This window comes from Sminthopsis crassicaudata, chromosome 3 (genome assembly GCF_048593235.1).
Source record: "Sminthopsis crassicaudata isolate SCR6 chromosome 3, ASM4859323v1, whole genome shotgun sequence".
Lineage (NCBI taxonomy): Eukaryota > Metazoa > Chordata > Mammalia > Dasyuromorphia > Dasyuridae > Sminthopsis > Sminthopsis crassicaudata.
The window spans coordinates 271,330,465-271,347,126 of record NC_133619.1 but is presented as its reverse complement, the minus strand read 5'-3'; the positions used below and the strand labels follow the sequence as shown (position 1 = coordinate 271,347,126).

Here is a 16,662-nt window from a genome sequence, read left to right as displayed (position 1 = left end):
TTGAAAAGTACCTTGGCTTTTATATAATATGTAATCTCCTTGAAGACAATAACTGTTTTATTTTTGTCTTTATATCACCAACACCAAGCATAATTTCTTGCACAGAGCAGGCACTTAATAAATGCTTGATTTGAATTGAATACAGTTTAAATTTCTAACCAACCATCATGGCAAATAGAAAAAATAGTCAAAGAAATCCCATTCAAAATTACCAAAGAATGTACAAAATACTAGGAATCTACGTTCCAAACTACATATAAAAACAACATAAATAAATAGCAAACAACCATTTATAGAAATAAAAGCAGAACTAAGTAGTTGGGAAAATATATTAATTGCTCATGGGTAGGACAAGTCATACCTAAATTAATTCATTTATTCACTGTCATTCTAACCAAAGTTTCACTTTACAGAACAAGAATAAATAATAACAATTCACATAGAAGGGGAAAAAGTCAAGAATTTCCAAAGAAATAATGGAAACAAATAGAAACAAAAAGGGGACTATTAGTGCCAAATCTTAAACTATACTACAAAGTAGCTATTATTAAAACAATTTGATCCTGGATAAGAAACAGAAATCAAACAGTACAGCAAATTAGGTAAACAATATAGAGAAGCACATGTGTCTGATAACAATAAGTACAGCAACATAGAATTAGAGTACACTAATTAGCAAAAACTGCTGGGAATACTTAAATATCAATAAGGAAAAAAATAGGCCAGCAACCTTGTACAAAGATAACCTCCAAATGGATATATGACCCGGATATAAGAAGTCACATCATAAATAAAACAGAGAAACAAAAAATAAAGAGGAAAAGTCATGACCAAAGATATAAGGAAGATCATAAAAGATAAAAAGTATAATTTTAATCCATAAAATTTTAAAAGTTTTACATAAGTATAAAGTTAAGGTTAAAAATTAAGTGAGTAAAATGTTTATCCTAAGTTTCTCTGATAAAATATTATTCAAAAATGGATAATAAATTTATTCAAATTTTTTAAAAAGTACAATTTCCCCAATTGATAAAAGGTATATGGATAAGAATAGACAGTTCTCAAAGGAAAAATCCAAGCTATCTATAGCTATTCATCTTTAAAATGCTCTAAATCAATAATAATTAGAAAAATGTAAATTAAATAATTCCCAGATACCACTTCACACCCTTTAGAGGGGCAAATATGACCCCAAAATAAAAGGAAAACTGATAAATGTTTCAGGAGCTGTAGGAAAAGACACATTGCCGAGCGGATGATTGTGAATATGTACAAGCATTCTGGAAAGTAATATGGAATTATGCACAAAAATTACTAAAATGTGCGTGAAGTCACATACATACTATCCAGCTATACATATTCTGTTAGGCCTTTATCCAAAAGAAATTAAAGGAAAAAAAAGTCCTTAATGTACAAAACTATCTATAGTAGCTCTTCTTATGGTAGCAAAAAGAAACATAGACTTCTATGAAGTGAAACAAAGTGAAGTCAATAGAACCAGAAGAAGCATTTATACAAATACAACAATGCTGTAAAAACAAATAACTTTTTATAATAGCTTTTTATTTTTCACAACATATGCAATGCAAATACAGTTTTCAGCATCCACCTTTGTAAAATCTTGTGTTCTAAATTTTTTCTCCTTCCTTCCCCTCCATCCCCTCCCCTAGACAGCAAGTAATCCAATATAGTTTAAACATGTGCAATTTTAAACCTATTTCCACATTTATCATGCTCCACAAGAAAAATCAGATCAAAGGGGGAAAAAATGAGAAAGGAAAAAAACAAGTGAACAAATAAACGACAAAACCAAAAATGGTGAAAATACTATGCACATTCAGCCTGCATAGTTCTCTCTTTAGGTATAGATGGCTCTTTCCATGAATTGCCTTGAATCACCTCACTATTGAAAAGAACCAAGTCTATCACAGCTGATCATCACATAATCTTCTTGATGCTGTGTACAGTGTTCTGTTGGTTCTGCTCACTTTACTCAACATCAGTTCATGTAAATTTTTCCAGGTTTTTCTGAAATCAGCCTACTCATCATTTCATATAGAACAATAATATTCCATATAACATTCATATACCTATAACCTATTCAGTCATTCCCCAAATGATAAGCATCCACTCAATTTCAAATTCCTTGCCACAACAAAAAGGATGGCTACAAACATTTCATGCACTCCTACTCAGAATGGTGCAAGCATGTGTCTTTCTAAGTCAAGAAAGATGAAAGGCCCTCTCCACCTTGTTCAACTAGCAAACATTTATTAAGAGCTTACTATGTGACAGAGACTGTGCCAAGCACTGGAGAAAAAAAAAAAAAAAAAAAAAAAAAAGGTATAATGGCTGTCATCATCAAGGACCTTAGAATTTAATCAGCAAATAATGTGTAGCATCTATACAGAGAAGGCTGTAGCAGCCCAGAGGATTTAAAAAGACTTTCTGTGTAAGTCCTGACTAAATCTTGAAAAAAGTCAGTCTGATAGTCAGAGAAGAACAAGTGTAGGCTTCTAAGTAAGAAGAAAAGCGGGAGATGGTACATGGAGGGAAGAGCTATCATAGAGTGCAAGGAATGAATGGAGTGATGTTTAAAAAACCTGGAAAGATAGAAAGGGATTAAATGTAAAGTGCTTTAGATGCCAAAGAGGAGAGTTAACATTTGATGCAATATTAATATGGAAATATATTTAGAAGAATTGTGCATATTTAATCTATATTGGATTGCTTGCTGTCTAAGGAATAGGGAGAGGGGAAAGAGAGTGAGATTTGGAACACAAAGTTTTACAAAGATGAATGTTGAAAACGATTTTTGCATGTATTTGGAAAAATAAAATACTGTTAAATGTATAAAATAAAATAAAAATCAAATTAAAAAATTGATGCAAAAAGTACTCTATCCTAGAAGCCAGAATATTTACCTAAATATAAAATTTCTTAAAATGTCTCAGAAAGTGAGGGAAAATATTTACAAAGAATATTTTTTAAAAAAATAAATGCTAAGAAAAAAAGAAAAAGAAAGAAAGAAATGCCAAGATCACATGCTGACATCTAGAGGATGCAAATCAGGCATATGGATCAGCCTTCCTATATTTTAGAAAATGTCTTATCAAATGTTACTAAAAGACTTATCATATAATAAAGCACTGGTTCTAATATTAGATCCCTGGGTTTCAAGGCCTAGCTTTGTCAGTTACTATTCTTATCTGGATAGCACCACTTTGAACCACTATTTTATTTCCTTTTCTTTTTTCTTTCTTTCTTTGGTGGCAATTGGTGGTGACTTGCCCAGGGTCAAACAGCTAGTGAATGTCTGAGGCCATATTTGAACTTAGGTTCTCCTGCCTCCAGTGCCAGTATTCTATTAACTGTGCTACCTAACTGCCCCTCTGTTTTTTCATCCATAAAATGCATGGGTTAGACTAGATAATTTTTCAGGTTTTTCTAGTTCTAAATCCAGTCTCTTACCTGAATTTCTCATTCGAAGCTCATACACTGAAAGGGTATCATCACTGAGATAATATGAAATGATGAATCTCCGATCCTTATCAATACAATCTTCTGTGTCAAGTTTTGCAAGAAACCGAAGTACATGACTCTCAAGACCAAAACTAAATAGGAAGGGGAAAACAAGACAAAATGAAGGTTTCCAACATTTTTTTTTCTTCTCTTAGATGTACTTAAACTCTTTCCATTATAAAATATTTAATTGTATCTAAACGTGATAAAAGATAATCTTGCAATTTCAAAATGCAAAGTAAAATCTCATGGGAGGTTTTTAATATTGAAAATCTAACTCTAATAGCACTGACATGTTTTTAAGCAACGTTTATATCAACCTACAGCTCAGAGGAGGTAAAACAAAAATAATTCAGGTTTTGGAATGCAACTCCAATGCTCATTCTGCTATAAATCATTAAATGACTATCTTCTACCACATAGATCTGCTATCCACCTAGCTCTAATAGCCCTCTATAACTTGGTTAAATTCCTCCCTATCTTCATTTTCTTTCCACTGCTTTTCCAAAAGAGATCCCCCCAGGCCCACTTTCATCAGGTCAAACGGCTTACTCTTCTTAGCCATGCACATTCATGCTTCTGACTGCCCTTATTGCTTCCTTCTGCAATCTCTCATCATTCTCCCTTTTTGCATATCCCAAATCCCACCTGCCTTTCAAGGTCTAGATCAAGTCCTACCCATTCTGTCACACCTTGTATGACTGTACCTTCATGCATCTCCTGATTTTTCTAGTACTCAGATACTACCATTTAATTTAGCACTGTCAGCTAGGTCAGCTACGGGACATAATGGATAGAGTGACAGGCCTGGAGTCAGCAAGGCTCATCTTCCTTTCTTCAAATAGTGCCAGATAATCAATAGCTTGGCAAATCACTTAACCTTGTTTGCCTCAGTTTCCTCATCTGCAAAATAAGTTGGAGAAGAAAATGGAAATTTATTCCATTACTTCTGCCAAGAAAACTCCAAAATGGGGTCACAAAGAGTCGAATGCATCTGAAAATGACTGAACAAAATAAAAAAAAATTTTGTAAATGCTTTCATATTGTTTGCTATTCTACCATATAAATTTTTTTAGCTCAATTCCTGTTCCTTAGGGTCTGGAACCATATTTATCCTTTAAAAAAAAAAAGGCAAAGGTACTTCTAGCAAGATTTGGACTGGCTGTTTTGTGAAGAAACGTAAGTTTGCTAAAGAACTAGGACTGTACATTCAGCCATTCTGGAGAGCAATTTGGAACTATGCTCAAAGAGTTATCAAACTGTGCATACCCTTTGACCCAGCAGTGTTACTACTGGCTTATATCCCAAAGAGATCTTAAAGAAGGGAAAGGGACCTGTATGTGCAAAAATGTTTGTGGCAGCCCTCTTTGTAGTGGCCAGAAACTGGAAACTACATGGATGCCCACCAATTGGAGAATGGCTGAATAAATTGTGGTATATGATTATTATGGAATATTATTGTTCTGTAAGAAATGACCAACAGGATGATTTCAGAAAGGCCTGGAGAGACTTACATGAACTGGTGCTGAGTGAAATGAGTAGAACCAGGAGATCATTATATACTTCAACAACAATACTATATGATGATAAATTCTGATAGATGTGGCCATTTTCAACAATGAGATGAACCAAATCAGTTCCAATAGAGCAGTAATGAACTGAACCAGCTACACCCAACGAAAGAACTCTGGGAGATAACTATGAACCACTACATAGAATTCCCAATCCCTCTATTTTTGTCCGCCTGCATTTTGGATTTCCTTCACAGGCTAATTGTATACTGTTTCAAAGTCCGATTCTTTTTGTACAGCAAAACAACTGTTTGGACATGTATACATATATTGTATTTATTGGTCAACCTGCCATCTGAGGGGGAGGGGAAGGAGGAGAAAAATTAGAATAAAAGGTTTGCCAATTGTCAATGCTGAAAAATTACCTATGCATATATCTGGTAAATAAAAAGCTATTAAAACAAACAAAAAAAAAGAACTGGGACTGTATTATTTCCCATCTTGGGAAGTTTTCTTGAGATGGTGTTTTCCTCCAAAGCAAAAAATTTTTAAAGTTCTCCAGAAGGAACACATAGAAGAAAGAGTGTGACAGGACTTCTCCCTTACCACATAGAGTACTAGCCATGTCAACACTGATAGTTAGCTTCTCTCCTCAAAGCCTAAGGGGACTGAAGAGGCAAAAGCTAAAGGAGCAAGATATGAGAGGTTTTTTTTATTATTCTAAACAGCTAAAGAGTTTAGCTAGAATTCTGAGTGGAAAAAAAGATATTTTGTGAGAAATGTGAAGGAAATGGAGATCTTTCTTTATCCCCTTCCCCTATACCATGAAGATGACAAATTCATCTTCATGAACCTATTTCCATGATTTGATACTAATATGAGTTTACTGATATGAGTTGAACTAGTTGACCCAAGATTTCTTCCAACTCAAAGATTCTATGATTACCCTGAGCAGTATATCTTCCTCTAGTAGTCAAGAAGCCCTACTTTATGTCCAACTAAAATGCTTTTTCCTTGCATTTTATTTCCTCCAAAGAACAATTAAAATTTTAAGTGATTTATTCTCCAATTCATGGTTAAGAAACATATGATATATATAATATAATCTTATATCCAAAAGTATATATTATTTTTTTAAGTTTGATTCATCCATTGTACACCTTTTTTCTTCTTTTGTTGGATCTTCTGTTTCTTAGGTTTCTGCTATTTTAAAGCCTTAGTTTATTCTAGTTTGTGCATAGGACTTTTTGCTGAATTGTACTAGTTACTATGGAAACAGGGTCATAGGTTTGGGTGGAGCTTGATGGAAGCATATTCTGGACACAGTGATTATGGACAGAATAAAGAAAAAGTAGAAATATCTGTACCTAAAGGACAAACACAAGTGATAGAATAACATTAATCTGTAAGTCATAAGTATGGTTTTCATGACCACATGTGAATTAGAAAAAAAAGAATTATACTATTTATAATCAGAACTCTTCAAGCAATTTTTATATAGTACAGGCAAAATGAAAAAAAAATGCCTTAAACTAAAAAAAAAATCTATTTCCCTGAAATCTAGAACCAACAAATTTACCAAGGAGAATTAATTTTTTCAACTTTCATTTTACAATAGGAACAATTTATCCCTCAGACTATTTCAGGTGAATATCCCTAAAAATAGTAATCAACTAATATATCAAAAGTACAATTCTCATTACAAAGCAATAGAATTTTTCTAAACAAGTCATTGTATCACCAAAAATGTATAAAACAGAATTTATAATAAAATATCTTGGTCCCTTGTATAAGAAATTAAAATGCAAAAAGAGTTCAAGACTTGCTTGTGTAATTGTTTATCTTCATATCTAGACAATTTGTGTCAATGTACAGCTATTGTTAACCAAAAAGATATCAATCACTATGCACACATCTTTTTGTCATATGTACTTCAAAATATTGGAAAGCAGTATTCATGGATTGTGTCAACCTTAACAAAATGAACTCAAACTTTAAATAAGTGCATACAACTGTGAGCAGAGCATCTGTTTTATGACTTAAAAGTTTTAGAGTTGTTTAATAGAAGAAATTGGACATGTCTAAGATCACCCAGCCAATATCTGTCCAAAGAACAACTTGAATTTAGATCTGATTCCAAAAGCTGCAGTGTGGACTTTTCACTCTTCCAATCCTTTCCCACATTTCTTCCCCCCCCCTTTTTTTTTTAACAATTTTCCTATATATAGGACATTATAATCTTCAGAATGAGTACTATTTATTCTTCACTAATTTATGATTATAAACTTCTTTCTACAATTCCTTCTCTCCCTGTAGAAGAATAAGCCAGAGAGGCAAAGGAAAACATTCAGTATATATAACTTTGGGGGCTGACTTTTTCATGAATTTTAGAAATGAGTTCTTAACATATAGACTACCTTTAAAAGAATTCGGCAGTATTAACAGTTTCTTGATCATTGAACTCAATCATAAAATTTTCTGATACTGAATAACACTTCTAAATCAATCAAACTTCCCTATAACATTTTTTAGGGAATTGTTATGTTATATATGAGAAAATACTATCTAAGTTAGAGAGAACATTGACTTACTTTATGGGACTTTAGCTGACACGTTAAAAATCAGGACTCATGCAAGAACAAGTTAATTTGGGCTATTATCACAGCAACATTTCATTGGACTCTAAATTAGGTAAACAGAGTTTTTGTCTTTAGTCATGTATATCCTAAATCCCAAGGAGAAAATTTTAAAATGATTTGTGGTGGAAGGGCAAGGAACTTAGGTTCAGATACCTATCTTTTTCCATAAATTTCTTGAAATCTTTCTGGGGTGGTTTGGGCATAAGTCCTAAGCAGGAACAAAGAGAATCCTCTTCAGAGCCATACCCATGGTAGGGTGGAAATATCCTTTCAACTTTTGGAAGAGGGGGATTCTTGTAAGGAATTGGAGTAAAGTCCACTATAACAAAACATAGGAAAAGAAAGCATCAGTGTTTTCACTCCTCTGATTATGGTCATTTTGAAGGATCTGGTATGTTTTAGAGTGAACATGAAGATCTTTGTAGACTATTTTAAAATATAATAAAGTCCTGGGATGGTATGTTTCAATCATGTTTGTAAAAACCACAAAATTCACAAAGTTGTCTATATATTCAAATAAGGAGAAAAAATCTAAACAGCAAAAAGTAAAACATTTATACTTTGTCATCACATGCTGATATTCAGATATTTTATCTAGTTGTTTTTCCTCTAATTTACTGAGAGATATGAAAATGTACTAAAAAATGTAGAAAATTTATCACCCATCTCCATAGTTTTAACCTGTAATTTTATCCTTCTTTTGCATTCAACCAGAACTACTATATAGATTTAAAATCATTCACTAACCGAATTCCACTCAAAAGAAGGAATGGCTCAGTTTGCTTTCAATCTTTCCTTTCCATCTCTTTTTTCATATATTACTTGAACTTCCTAAAAAGCCACATCAATCAATCAATCAACAAGGGTCAGGCACTGTGCCAAGCCCTTCGGATATGAAAGGAGAAGAAAGGGAAAACAGCCCCTTGCCCTCAAGGAGCTTACTAAGGGAAAGACAACAAGCATATATATCAGATAACAAGGTAAACTTAGAAGGGAAGGCAAGAGCAGCTGGCGGCCTGGGAAAGACATCCTGTACACAGCAGCATTTGAGCAAAATTTTAAAGGAAGCCAAGGATTCTGAGAGTCAGAAATGAAAAGGGGGAGTTTCCCAGTCTGGAGGACATCCAGTACAAAAACAGGGACAAAGGAGGAGATGGTATATGAGAAACCGCATGTAAGCTGATAGGGCTGAAATGTAGGAGGGTAAAAATGTTTTTGCAATAATTTTGGAAAGGTAGGAAAGGGCCAGGTGAAAAGTTGTTTAAATGTCAAAATTACAATCTTAAATATGTGATCCTAAAATAGAGATCCATTAAATTTTTTTGAGTTTGGAGGGACTTGGATATAGTCAGTCCTATAATTGGGGAAAATAATTTTGGCAACCATGTGGATGATGGATTGCAGTGGGGAAAGATGAGGCAAGGGACCAATTAGGTTATTGCAATAGTCCAGAGTAAGAGGTGATGACAGCATGAACTAGGGAAGTGACTATATGAATGGAGAGGAGAGATCATATATGAGAAATGTGTGGATACAGAAAACAATAAGATTTGGCAACTGATTGAAAATGTCAAGAAAGGGAGGGTGAAGGCTCAAGGTTACTAACACCAAGTATGTAGTCTGGGCAGTGTGTTTGTGTGTATGTGAAAATTATATTATTTATCTTACATTCATAACATATTTATATATAAATGCTTATTAGAGAATTATTATTAAATTATTTAATATATTATTAGAGAAGACAGTAATAGGGGAAGTTTGCAAGAAAATGTCTCAATTTACCATTTCATTTCACTACCTTAATTAAAAGACTTCTTTCTTTATGTGAATTGCTACACTACGTTCCTCCTTAAAATTACCTTAAAATTAAAACGATTTTTAAATTGTACTGCAATTCAACTAAGATGTTATGGATTTTTTAAAGTTTGAAAATTGCCAGCTGTTTGCTCTCTCAAAAGAAATGAGTTTGTTTTGAGTGGTATATAATGTTGCTTTCATTTATTTGTTCTTAGTCTGTGGGAGAGGGAAGGAATGAGAGGAAAGAAGAAGGGAGTGAATTGGTAATAATTTTTTTATGGTCAGACAACTTTTAGGCAATTATCAGCCCAGCATGTCTAAAAAGTAAAAGCTTATTTAAATAAATAGAAGGTAATAATACTGTGCATGTTCACATAGCACTTTTATGGTTTACAAAAGCTTTTCTCACAACCACCATAGGAGGTAGACAAGGCAAATATGATTCCTCATTTTACAGATGAGAAACTATGGCTTACAAATGGCCACAGTTATAGCACTATTAAGTGGCAAAGTGGTGAAGGTAGGGTTGCCTATTGTATTTTATCTACATTGTTATGCCTACCACAGAATGGTGACTGGCATAGTATTCTTAATGCTTTATAATTCTTTCCTGCAATGATTAATGAATTAATGAGAAGGGATTCATTCATGTACATTTTTCTTCTTTCTTTGTCAAAGTTCTGATAATTTAATAATAATTATTACATTTAATAAAATTTAAACACATATTTCTAAAAAGTGGGTGCTTTGGGTTTTTTAATCTTTTAATAGATCTGTCACTACAGCTCAAAAGCCTACAAGTTGGAGATCATTTATAACTTTGGTAGAGATTTTTTTTCAACTTCTATCTCTACTTGGATCATGCCAATGTCCTGTGTTTGAAATCTCTTTACACATTTTTATGGAAGAGCCTGGTCCCCATCCTTCCACTAACTGAAATTGTTCATAGAAAAAAATACTAAAGAGAAGAAGACATTCTCAAGAAAGAATCATCTATTATTTCTCCCTGGATCACCCTACATGGAGCTACCAATAGGGACAATTAACTAACTAACTAACTTCTTGTTGTTGTTATTTGACTTTCATTCTCAAAGAGGCTCATGACCTCAGGGAGTTGAAGCCAGGACTTACAAGTGAATTGGATTTAAGTAAGGGAGGGCTCAACAAAGTCATCTGGCTCACTTTCCCCTCCAGAGCCATTAGTGGCAAAATATAGATCAAGACACCTGAGGATGACCCAGGATGCAGTGGAAAACTTTGACCTTTTTAAGCTAAAGTCTTCAACAGGTCTCAGTTTGACTGAGGCTGTACCCATTCAGTGATTAAAGCTAGACAGCAATTAAGGCAAAGAATTTCCTCTTTAGCTAACATTTCCTTTTTTAAGTCTCAAATACAAGTTAGGTCTTTTTGTGGGGAAAGTTGGAAAGGTATAAAGAGAAAGGCTTTTGATCTGTCCTTAACTATTAAGAGAGTCAAATTGTTCCAAATAAAAACAATAGAGCAGTCAGTTTCCCTTTTATACAAGCATGTGTTAAATTTTTACTATGCGTGTTATAACTTTGAAAATAAAAGAAAAAAAATTTTACACAAGTGAATTGTTAGTATTTGAGGGAAAGTACTATGAAATATTTTTCCCTTGAGGCAATTGTGGTTAAGTGACTTACCTAGGGTCACATGGGTGTTAAATATTAGCTAGGAAGTATTAAGTGTCTGAGTCCAAATTTGAATTCAAGTCCTCCTGACTTCAGGACTGGTGCTCTATCCACTGCACCACCTAGCTGCGTAGGGGAGATTGAGGAGGAGGATTCTTTGTTCAAAATTGCATCAAGGAAAATCTTGTAATTTGACCTGCTGTTATTGCATTTTGAACCACCAGGAAAGTTAAAAAAAATTTCTGCTTATGTAATTACAGAAGATTATGATAAAAATCACAATCACTACAGCAAGAATTACTACTAATTCTGTCTCTGTCTCTGTCTCTGTCATTCTCTCTCTGTCTCTCATACACACACATACACACATGAGTATTGTTTTGAACCATTATTTCTCAGAGACCACCTTTAGAGTGGGGGATGGAGAGACGGCTAGAAATGCATCATGGTTTGCAGGAAATGAATAACATAACAAAACAAAACAAAAAAAAAAAAACAGTCCTCGATAATAACTGAAGGTATATTCTCCAACACAATACACACCATTTGAAATCCTGGGAGGGTTGTGTGCTGAATTGCAACCTAATCAAACATGCATTTTATAACTCCAAAAGAATAATGAGTTTTGTAACAGGTCATTTTCTCAACTACAATTTCTTTGTAGCAGCATTTATCCAACCGAAAAAACATTGTTTGGTACTTTCTTGCACTCCAACAGTGCCACCTAGTGCCCTCACAGTGAGGAAGAGATTTCATTTTACTATTCTGATTTCTCAATATCTTATTTATATTTTAACATTTCTGACCCAAAGAGTGCAGTGTTAACCTGTATTTCCCTAAGAAATTCTAATAAATTCATGAAGCTACTGGAGTTCAAATGAACAACCAAGATTCCACTTTGTATTCATAAAATTCAAGTTTTCAAGCTTTGGCACTTTACCCTTCCAAATACAATTTCAGCATCCACAATTCCCTAATTTTCCCTTACAGTCATCTTACTGGAGCAAAATTCTACTGGATCCTGGAATTCTAAATGATTTAATACCTCCAATATTTTATCCACACTTATGGAGATTTTAATAAGAACTTTTTAAAGTTAAAGATATCTTTACATGTTTACTAAATCTTTTTTCCAAAAATAATTTCAAATTAGGTATAAGTCTAAAACTTTTCCCCAATATCTGTGGCTTCCCAATCTCATCAGGGATAGCTGGTAGGAAATGCTTTCAGAATTCAACAAATGTCTAATGGGGAACTATAATAAAAATGTTTTTCTTTTTTTTATTTTTAATAAACTTTCTTTTCTTTTTAAATTAAAATCTAAATTTTCTTTCTCCCTTTTAGCTCTCACTACTCACTGAGAGGGCAACCAAAATGTTATCAATTATACATATGAAATCATATAATGCATATTTCTATACTAGTAACATAGAAAAAAAATAAATTGAGAAAAATATATTCAATTTACACTCAAAGTTCATCAGTTTTTTCTCTGGAAGTGGACAGCGATTTTTCAACATAAATCCCTTGGGCCTATCTTAGATTATTGTATTAGTTAAAGTAGCTAAGTACTTCACAGTCGATCATCATTACAACATTGCTGTTATTATGCACAATAATCTCCTAGTGCTTCTAATTTCACTTTGAATTAGTTCATAGAGATTATGCCATATTTTTTGCTGAAACAACTCTACCTTATCATTTCTTATGGAGCAATAGTGTTTCATCACAATCATATGCCATAATTTATTCAGCCATTCCAAAACTGATATATCCCCTCAATTTCCAGTTCTTTGCCACCAAAGCAGCTATAAATATTTTTCACATGTAGATAGATCCTGTTGAGTGAAAGAATCACCACTAACACAAACTGAGTCCCAATTTTAGTCTTTTGGCATAGTTCCAAATTGTTCTCCAGGTTTGTTAGAGCAATTCATAACTCCACCAGTAGTCTATTATTTTTTAGTCTTTATTTTTCCTCCTCCCTTCCAGTGTTTATCATTTCTGATAGTGAAGTAATGCCTCAGAGTTATTTTAATTTGCATTTCTCTAATCAATAGTGATTCTGAGCACTTTTTATATAACTATAGAAATCTTTAATTTATTCTTTTGAAAACTGGTTGTTCATATCCCTAAATGATTTACCAAATAGGAAATGGCTCATATTTTTAAATAATTGACTCAGTTCTCTATATTTTTTTTAAAATGAGGCCTTTATCAGAGAAACTCACTTTAAAAAAAAATTTTGAAACCATTTCTTTGCCTATGGCATCTTTTATCAAAATGTCCTTTCCCTAATTATCTTTGTTAAATTAGATCTATTTTGGCTTTTTTTTTGTCTGAGATGATTGTGACTCCTGCCTTTTTTGCTTCCACTAATGTATAATGAATCCTATTCCAGACTTTTATTTTAACTCTGTGTCTGTTTCAAATGTTTCTCTTGTAAACAACATATTGTTGCATTCTGCTTTCTAATCCATTCTGCTATCTGCTTCCCTTTTATGGGTAAATTCATCCCATTTACATTTATAGTTATGCTTACTAACAGTATATTCCCTCCATGGTATTTTGTCTGTTTTTCTTCTCTCTATATTTTTTTCTGTTCCTTCTCAAAAATACTTCTGATCACTGTCTTCTTAATCTGCCCTCCCTTTTGTCATCCTTCTTCCATCTTTTATCCCCTTCTCTTCCTATTTTCCTATTGGGTAAGATAGATTTCTGTACACAACTGATTGTGTGTGTAATATTTACTACACACACACACACACACACACACACACACACACATACACATACACCCTAACTCTGAACAAATTCCAATGAAACTAATACTTAAGCATTAAGCATTTGCCACCTCCCCTATTTCCCTCTCAATTATAAAAGTTCTTCTGTTTGTACCGCTTTTAAATGAGAAAACTGTTCCCCAGAAAACTCTTCTCCCTGCCCCCTTCCCCCAGTGCATCCATCTTTCTCATCCCTTCATTTTTTAAATATCATCCCAGCATAATTAAATTAGACTCAGGCCTTTTGTCTTTGTAGAATCTTTTGAATTGCTCTAATAATGATAAAGTTCTTAAAAGTTACATATATTATTTTCCCATAGAGGAATGTAAATAGTTTAATGGAGGCTCTTATGATTACTCTTTCATGTTTACTTTTTATACTTTTCTTACATTTTGTTTGAATGCCAAATTTTCTATTGAACTCTGAAATTTTCATCAAGAATATCTGAAAGTCTTATTTTATTAAATATTCATTTTTATCAGGAAGGATTATACTCAATTTTAATAGGTAGGTTATTCTTGGTTGTAATTCCGTTTTCTTTGCCTTTCAGAATATCATATCCCAAGCCCTCTACTCTTTTAACATGGAAGCTGCAAAATCTTATGGAAGCCTCTGTATCTAAAATATCAGGGCAGTTTCCCTTTATAATTCCTTAAAATATAATGTCTAGGCTTTTGTTTTTTTAATAAAGGCTGTCAGTCCAATAATTCTTAAATTATCTCTCTTTGATCTATTTTCCATGTCATTTGTTTTTTCTGATATTTCACATTTTTTTCTATTTTTTCTTTTGCCTTCATTTATTCTTTCTTGATGTGTGGAGACATTAGCTTCCACTTGTCCAGATCTAATTTTTAAGGAATTAAGAATCTTCAGTGAGTTTTTGTTCCTCTTTTATTATTAGGCCAATTCCATTTTTCAAGGTATTCTTTTCTTTAGTATTTGGAGGCCTTTTTAATCACACTGTTAATTTTTTTCATATTTTTTGTGCTTTACTAGGGTTTTTCCCCCCAATTTTTCCTCTATCACTTTTATCTCTTTAACTTTTCAAGGAATTCTAGTTGGACTTGTGTCCAATTAGCAATTTTCTTGGGGGGAAGGGAGCTTTGCTTTTAGCTGTTTTCATATTATTGTCATCTTTTGAGTTTATATCTTAGCTTTTCCTCTCACCACAGTACTTTTTTTATAGTCAAGTTCTTTTTTTGTTGTTGTTGTTGGCCTATTTTTTCAGCCTATCAATTTTGAACTTTTTGTTAAAGTTAGTTTTGGTTCACCTTGTGAGTGGAAGGTACTGTCCCAAGCTTCAGGCTTTTTTCTGCTGACATTTTCAGAAGTAATTCTTTAAGTCTTAAAGTTCTTGGTGCTTGTAAGGTAATGTGATCTTGTAAGAAATATGGTCACTTTTCTCTTGATCTGTGCTCTGGTATTTATTCAGGAAAGGCCCCTGATTCCTTATGACTACAAACACTAATGCTCTTCTTGGCTCTGAAACTGTGACCAAGTCTGCTGCTCTCCTGTAGCTACAAATGCTATTGCTCCTATTTGCCTTGGAACTGCAACCAGGATTCCTGCTCCCTTGTGATCAATTACAAGTGCTTCTCTCCACTCTAGAACTGCTTAAAAAACAACAAATGGGATAACCTGTGCCAGCTACAGCTAGTGCTAGCAAAAGGTCCTCTTGTAAAGGGCTGAAACTCTTAAAAGGTGTGCTTGAATCAGACAACTGAGCACTTAAGGCTAATTACCTATTGGACTCTATTAGCATATGTTTGGAATTTCTCCTCTCTCAGTTAATGCTGGCTCAGTGGTTGGAGTTAAGAAAATTGTAGGTAAGGATTAGGGGGTGGAGTGAGAGAGGCAGAGAACTTCGTTTGGCCGCAGGAGGAGGAGGAGGAGAAAAGTGTGGAGAATCTGGACTCTAGAATCAAGGAGGGATCCTTGGCAAAACTCCTGGCAGTTTTGTCCATCTCTTTCACTTCTCTCCCTGAAGACCAAGGACTTTTGCTTATTCTGACTCTGGCTGTTCTTTAGGCCTTCAGGGAGCTAGCCTGGACTTTACAATCCTCTATAATTTCTTTCTGACCAGTTATTTGACTCTTTTACTCTCTCTGGCTGAGAGCTCCTGAATCTTCTGTTGCTAATATCATTTGTCATGGGAACCTTGAAATTCTACTCACTTTTGATCCTGCTGAACTATGGACTATCCTACACCCTAGGATATTACAGATTTCTTCTTCAACTTCCTACATTGTCTGAAGCTGTAAAAAATATCTCACTCAGAACTCTGCCTATGCCACTCCAAACTTCGATTTAAGGAGCTATGTTATAACTAACATTTGGAGGAGAATGTTGGGAAAGTTCAGCTGGGTTGCTTGCTGCCTGTGCTGTGCCATCTTGATTCTCCATGATAAAATGTTTTATAATCTTCTTTTGGACCAAATAATCATAGAATTTTATAACTGAAAGGGACTTAAGAGATTATCAAATCTAAATCTCCCATTTTACAGATGAGAAAATTGATATCCATAGAGGTTAGAGAATTTGTATAGATTGGTAAGACTACTGAGAGCAGAATTCGAGAATTCCTGTCAAAGAATTTTTTACTATACATTATTGCAATTATAATCAATTTGATATTTGGCTATTCGGTGGATCCATGGCTTCTTAGATATGAGTACGTGTTTTACTATTTTAGCATGCTCCCCTCTCTAAACCTTTATTTTCTCTGTGATTGTTTTCCATTAATCTCTCATGAAGAAT

The 16,662-nt window shown here is 33.6% G+C and overlaps 1 protein-coding gene across 2 annotated transcripts in view; it reads right to left on the bottom strand.

Moving 5' to 3' along the window:
• The window catches only part of EFHC2 (EF-hand domain containing 2), a 241,330-nt gene that overhangs the window by 85,719 nt on the left and 138,949 nt on the right, over positions 1–16,662 (bottom strand). For both annotated transcript variants that reach the window (XM_074300803.1, XM_074300804.1), the window contains 2 exons: positions 7,826–7,991; positions 3,472–3,614 (listed from right to left, as the gene is read on the bottom strand). In XM_074300803.1, coding sequence (XP_074156904.1) covers positions 3,472–3,614; positions 7,826–7,991 — 309 coding nt within the window. The remainder of the gene's footprint in view (positions 1–3,471; positions 3,615–7,825; positions 7,992–16,662) is intronic.